The sequence below is a fragment of the Cystoisospora suis genome (genome assembly GCF_002600585.1).
Source record: "Cystoisospora suis strain Wien I chromosome Unknown contig_7752, whole genome shotgun sequence".
NCBI lineage: Eukaryota > Apicomplexa > Conoidasida > Eucoccidiorida > Sarcocystidae > Cystoisospora > Cystoisospora suis.
This window is the reverse complement of record NW_027160537.1, coordinates 1-6,823: the sequence shown is the minus strand read 5'-3', so window position 1 is coordinate 6,823 and position 6,823 is coordinate 1. Positions and strand designations below refer to the sequence as shown.

Sequence of the window (6,823 nt, the reverse complement as noted above, 5' to 3'; positions counted from 1 at the left end):
TATATATATATATATGTAGATGGAAATAGATCTGGATATATCTCTATGTATGCATGCATGTGCTTTGTTTTCCTTCGTGTTAGGTCGGAGTTTCGAGTTCGGGTGTATGGGCTCCCTCCTACAGCTAGCTGGCAAGACTTGAAAGATCACATGCGAAGAGCAGGAGATGTAGGATACGCCAATATTGAAGGGGGTGTAAGTCTTTTCTCTCTTCTCTTTTGTTCTCTCGGTCGCTTTCATGTAAAGAGAGAATGAAGTCTATTCAAGGCTGAAGAGGGACAGGAACAAAAATATGTATGCGTCTTCTTCTGAAGGTTTTGCATGTGTATATATATAGGCTTTGTATGTGCGTATATAGAGATAGAGAGATAGGTAAATACATGTCTGTATCTGTGTATACCTTCTCTGTTGGTAGATCGAGTTGACCTCGTCGAGGTATGGAGGAAGAAGAGAAGCTGAAGAAGAGAAGAGAAAAGAGAGAGGAAGTGGAGTGGTCGTTCGTTACGAGTGCGTGAGGAACGCCACCTCCTCCTCTCCCACCTACTTTCACATCTTTTGAGGGGCACGTCAACACCTGTAGATCGATTGACAGATATACCTACATACATACATATATATAGATCGATGTAGATTCATGGAGATAGGTAAAGACAGAGGAGATAGATAGGTAGAGACAGAATGAAGCTAGATACCTCGTAAGTCAAAAAAGATAGATTCCAGATAGATGCATAAATAATAGATCAAAGAGAGGGATAGGTAGACAGATGAATAGTCAGGTGCCTTCTCAATCTCGGAAGGGAAGGTGTATAGGCTGCTTCTCTTGGCTTTATCTCTTTTCTTTCTATTCGCTTTTTCGTTCTCTTTCTGTTTCTTCAACTCTCTTGTTCTGCTACTCCCCCTCCCAAGTACGTCTACTCTTCTAGCGTAGAATCTCGTAGTCGCGGTGCTTCTCTTCTTGCTCATCCGAAGACGAAGAAGAGACAGAAAAGGCGTAACTACAAGACACTTCGTATCTTTCTTGCTCTTTCTTTCTCACTCTTTCTTTCTCACTCTTTGTGTAGGTGGGGATAGTGGAGTATTTGAATGGAGACGATATGGATTATGCGTTAAGAAAGTTGAATGGAACGGTCTTTCGGAATATCTTCCATTCGGCTAAAATTCGAGTGAAGGCTGACGTAAGTCAATAAGAGCTATCGAAAACACTCACACACAGACAGAGAAATAGCGAAAGATCAAAGCGAGATAGAGTGATAGAGATAGGGAGAGAGAAAGAGAGAGATAGAGAGAGATAGAGAGGGAGAGAGAGAGATGGAGAGACGGAGATGAAGAGACATCTCCATCTCCGCCTCCCCCCTTCCGCTTCCTCGTGTTGAGGACCTTGTTCTTCTTCTCTCCTCGTTACTTGACACTTTCTTCTTTTTCTTTGTCATTTCTTCCCCCTATGTCTCCTTCATATGAATGCCGCTCACAGATTTGCTTGACTACAGAGAGACAGAGAGACAGAGACAGAGACACCTTGTTGGAGTGGCTAGGTAGCAATTGCATGTATTTAAAGAGAGAAAGAAGAAAAGCATCCATGACATGAGGAGGCGGAGGAGGATTTCTCTTGTGTGCATGGGGGGTGATATGCGGCTCGTTTATGATTGAGGAGGAGTCTCTTTCTCTTCTCTTCTCTTAAGATACCCGTGCCTACCGTGTCTACCTATCTATCTTTAACCATCTATCTATCTCTCTTTAGTCTATCTATGCTTCATGCTGTGAGCAGCTAGTTAGCTAGTTAGCTAGGTGGGTTACGCTTGCGCATGCCTGTATGGAGATCTCCGTCTCTCTGCGGCTGAGAAGAAGTGAAAGATGGTCTAGTAGTGATTTGTGTGGATCTTTTGCGATGCGAGCAGAATGGAGATGACGGTGGGAGTCGCCGAGACGACGACTACTACTACGACGATGATAAGGACAGCCGAGGCTATCGCAATGAAGATGAAAGGTAAATAGAAGAAGAAAAGAAGAAAAGGGACGAAGAGAGATACATGAGCGAATTCTCTCTTCTGTTCACTTTGGGGAAAGACATGAATTCTACACACAAGTTGTATAAAAGGATCAGGGCGCGGATGAGAGAGAGCGAGAGAGAGAGAGCGAGAGAGAGAGAGAGAGGTCTCGTCATTTCGAGGGAGATAGAGTGGTGTTATATAGCGGTGTGGATCGGTCAATAGATAGACAGATGGATCGATAGAGTTGCTGTAGATCGATAGAGAGATAGGCCGATAAAGAGATAGACAGAGTTGTGTAGGTCGATAGAGAGATACGTAGCTTCAATAGAGAGAGCTACGTGGAATATCTCTGTAATAGCGAAGGCGTAGGAATAAGAGAGGACAGAGAGACAAGCCAGGGGGATTGAAGAATAGGGGATGGATATAGTAGTAGGACTATTACTCATAAGGTAGAAGACGAACTATAGATCCCCTATCTATCTATCTATCTTTAATCTATCTATCTTCAATCTGTCTTTAATTTATCTCTCTATCTATCTCGCTCTGTTTCTTTCTCATGGTTAACGAGTGTAGGTGTCTCTCCGTCTTTGCACGTCCTCTCTTTTTCTCTAGTACGAGTGTGCATGTCCGTCGCCTATGTACGTCAGAACATATGTATGTGTGGATATATGGATATGTATATGTGGAGGTACTCCCCGCTTTATAGATAGATGAGTGTTGTCCTATGCGTGATGATAGCATTCGTCAATACGAGGAGTAGAGAAGCATCATCGAGAGTCTCTTTCGATCCATTTCCTCTTCTTCTCTATCAAAACAATCCGAAAGTTGTCAAGGAACACAAAGACTTCTTTCTCTTTCTTTCTTTCTCACTCTTTCTTTCTCACTCTTTCTCACTCTTTCTTTCTTTCTTGTAGATCTCGTCATCGATCTCCCGGACGAGGAGGCGAAAATCGTCGATCGCCTCGAGGAAGGGGTGGGGGGGAGCGGCCGCCTCGTGGTAGTCGAGATGAGTATGAAGACGCCGATGATTCGCCAGGGAGGCGGCCGTCTCGACGTGAAGAAGATCGAGGCAGAGGAGACAACAGATCGTTTTCTTCATACGATGAAGAAGAAGATTTTTCCTCTCGAGGACGTAGTCGTAGTCATAGGGGGAGCTGGGGCCGTGGAAGAGACAGAGACGAAGAGAGAAGAGGTGGAGATCGAAGAAGAGAAAGAGAAGGCTATTACAGCCGAGAGAATTCTTCGCCTTACGACCCCCACGATCGAGAAGGACGGAGAGGTGGCGGCGTTGAAGATGAGGGTGAAGGGACAAGAGCAAGAAGAGGAGGAAGATCGTCTCTAGAGAGAAGTCGGAGAAGAGGAAGAGATTATAGCGATGGAGAAGAAGAAGAAGGTTCTCTTCATTCTCGTCGATCTGAGAGGAGTCCAAGAGGGGGGAGAGGAGGAAGAGGAAGAACAAGAAGAGGAAGAAGCGGTAGCCAATCTCCCGTCCGTTCTTCTTCGTCGAACCTGAGAGAAAGACGTAGTAGTAGGAGTAGTCAAGGAAGAGGAGCATCGACGGAGAGAAGAAGAGGGGGGAGAAGAGAAGATGACGAGGCGGGAGAAGGCAGAGGAAGAAGAAGAAGTCTAGGTGAAGACGATGACCTCCCCCCCCATGAAGAAGGAGAAGATCGATATAGAAGAAGAGGAAGAGAAAGAGAAGAATGTGACGAAGGTGAAGAGAGAAAGAGTCCCGACAACTCAAAGGAAAGAAGAGGATCAGGAGGAAGAAGGAGAAGTCGTGACGATATGGAGCTCCTGAAGGAAGAGAAGCAAAGAAAACCTTACTTTGGAGATGATGAGGCTAGCGACGCAGCCTCTTCAAGTCGGAGTCCTAAGCGAACGACAACTCAGCTACCGGGTGGTAGTGGTAGTAGTGGCCCAAGCGATCATCGACCCTATCACTCTTCTCGGTATCATCGAGAGGGAGGAGGAGGAGGAGAAGAAGAAAAGAAGAAGAAAGCGATAGGGCAAAGAGGGGATGATAAAGAAGAGGATGATGAAAAAGAAAGAAGAGTAGATCGAGAAGAGGATGAAGATGATGGGGAAAGAGGAAGTTATGGGAGAAGAGGGAGAAGAGCGAGTAGTAGTAGTAGTAGTCGGAGCCCTCACTCGAAGCATCGATCTTCTTCTTCCTATTCACGTGATCTCTCAGCGTCGAGACTCTCTCGGCGAGATAGTCCCCGGGGGAGTCGCCATCGTGAGAAAGAGAGAGAAGAAGGGAGCGATGAGAAAGACACGCGAGGTGGCGTAGAAGAAGAGAAGAAAGATCTAAAAGAAGATAAGAGTGATGGAGAGAAACAGAAGAACAAGAAGAAAGGAGATTATGAAGAGGGACAAGACGAAGAAGAAGAAAAGACGAATGAAGAGGAGGATGAAGGAGAAAAAGAGAGATCAAGAGATAGAAGAAGAAGTAGTCACGAAAACCGAGAAGGGAAGGAGATGAGAGACCGTGACTATCGCAACTATCATCGAGAGGGGGAGGGGAGAGGAGGTAGTAGACGCGGCAGTGTATCTTCTCGTAGAGGAGGAGAAGAACGGGATAACGATGAGATAGATGAGAAGATGCGAAGTAGAAAGAAAGAAGGCTCTCCTTCGTCCTCTTCTCTGGATCGAGAAGGAAGAAAGAAACGCGGAGATGAAGACGAGGAGCGGGATGACATGAGAGAAGGTGCAGATAAGAGAAGAGTAGAAGGCCGGAGGAGAGCAAGTGGCGAGGATCGAGACCGCCTGAAAGAAAAAGAGGAAGAGGAGGAAGATGATCGTGAAGAGATGAGAGGTGGGGGTGCAGCAAGAAGAAAGAGAAGCCGAGAGACGGGTCTATCCCAAGAAAGAAGGAGACCACATGGAGAGGAAGATACCCACAGTAGAAGACGAGGTCGAGATTCTCTCTCAGATGAAGATCAAGACAGAAGAGACGGATCAACAAGAAAGGGAGACAACAGATATGGAAGAGAGGATGATGAAGAAGAACGACTGAAGAATGAAGATGACGAAGATGACTACGTGCGGGGTGACGAGAGAAAGAGAAGAAGAGCGGGAGGAAGAGATAGGAGTCTAGGAGGAGAAGAAGATGAGGAAGAAAGAAAAGGTCGGGGCAGGAGTAAAAGACAGCAAGAAGAAGAAGAGAGACGGAGATATTCAGATGAAGAAGATGGCCCAAGAAGAGGAAGAGGGGATTCACGAAGAAACGATGACAGGTCTTTATCTCCGTCTTTAAGACGCCGTCGAAGATCAACTTCTCTTTCCCGCTCGCCTCGTCCGTCGAAGCGAGAAGATAAAAAGCGAAGATCTTACAGTAACGAAAGAAGGAGCCTGGATGATGAGGATGAAAGAAGAGGGAGGGATCGAGAGAGAAGAATAAGAAAAGAGGATGAAGAAGAAGAATATGAAAGAGAAGAAGGAACCTATTCATCCTCCTCCTCTTCACATAGAAAGGGTGAAGCATCTTCTCATAGAAGAAGTCTCTCCCGGGGTTCTGCCTACCATCACGAAGATAACGAAGAAAATAGCGGGGACCGTCAGCGACATCGCCGATAAGACAAGAAAGTTGGAAAGAAGATGAAATACATGTGGCTCTTAGTCTTCTTCTCTGAGAAAGAAAGAAAAAGAAAGAAAGAAAGAAGTCGTAACACCTGTCAGGAATGGTAAAGATTTCTCGTACAAGGACTGCCTGCCTCTTCATCATGTTGTCGGTGCATGCACTCTCGATCTCGTTCTTTCTAGCTAGCTAGCTAGGTAGCTAAACCTTGGGTTGAGGGTTGTCTTAGAAAGGAGACAAGACAGGGGAAATGAGGAAGAAGATCTTAAAGAAGAAGGAGACAATGCTGTTCTTATATAGGGCCGCAGGAGAGAGAAGGGGGAGGAGGTGAGGTGTATGTACACCTCAGTAGCATGCCAACACACAAGGCGGGAGACGAAGGAGAAGCATGGGGCACCCTGGTCATAAGAAAAAGAAGAAAAGTCAAGAATAGCTCCAAGTATCCTTTCTTACTTATGGATCCTCCTAATCGAATTCTCTCTCTTTTGGAAGAGAAAGAGAAGAGAAAGAAGACGATGATCGATATGACAAGAAGATCCCACGAGTCTGAGTGTTCGCATAGTTGTTTTCTTGTTTTCTTAATCCTTCACAAACCAGCCGTCCCCCCGCAAGGGAAGTTGAGGTGTATGTACACCTCGTCGGCTATCCGTGTGTGTGTCAGTTGGTCTTTCATGGAGGAGTGAGGAGCAACAGCAAAGTGACGATCTATCGCTTCCTATTTAGTAAAGTGACTGACATTTCTAGCAAGAATATCTTTTTACAGCCGTGTATATCTTCGACATGTGAGAGATAGAATGATACATACGTGTATGTGTAGTGAAGGCTCGTGCTTACCAGACAACGTGTGTCTAGATGAGGATGAAGGGAGAGGAGAGAAAGAATAGTCTAGAGAGAGAGAGGTCAGGTCTCTCGGGAACGGTATTCTTTCTTCTCTGCTTTTCTTCCTCGTCTTTAAGCTTTCTTGCATGCATGCATGCAGTTGTTCTTCTGTTTCTCTTGCAGTCATTATATCATACTCGATAAGGGTCGATATGGTACTTCTCTCAATCCTACGAATTAATCTTTATGCTCCCTCTTGGAACTTCTCTGTTTGCTTCTTCGTACGAGGATTCTAGATTCTCCAAACCTACAGCATTCTCATTTGTCATGAGGACCTTCTGCACAGCCTTTCTTTCTTTCTTTCTTTCTTTCTTTCTTTCTTTCTTTCTTTCTTTCTTTCTTTCTTTCTTTCTTTCTTTCTTTCTTTCTTTCTTTC

At 45.2% G+C, this 6,823-nt stretch overlaps 1 protein-coding gene across 1 annotated transcript in view; it reads left to right on the top strand.

The window, feature by feature from the left end:
* The window catches only part of CSUI_010555 (splicing factor sf2), a 7,606-nt gene extending 794 nt beyond the window's left edge, over positions 1–6,812 (top strand). Inside the window, exons 2-5 of the mRNA XM_068070658.1 lie at positions 84–195; positions 1,062–1,175; positions 1,896–1,984; positions 2,903–6,812. Of these exons, the coding sequence (XP_067917366.1) occupies positions 151–195; positions 1,062–1,175; positions 1,896–1,984; positions 2,903–5,567 (2,913 nt within the window). The 5' untranslated portion in view covers positions 84–150 and the 3' untranslated portion in view covers positions 5,568–6,812. The remainder of the gene's footprint in view (positions 1–83; positions 196–1,061; positions 1,176–1,895; positions 1,985–2,902) is intronic.
* Positions 6,813–6,823: the final 11 nt, after the last annotated feature.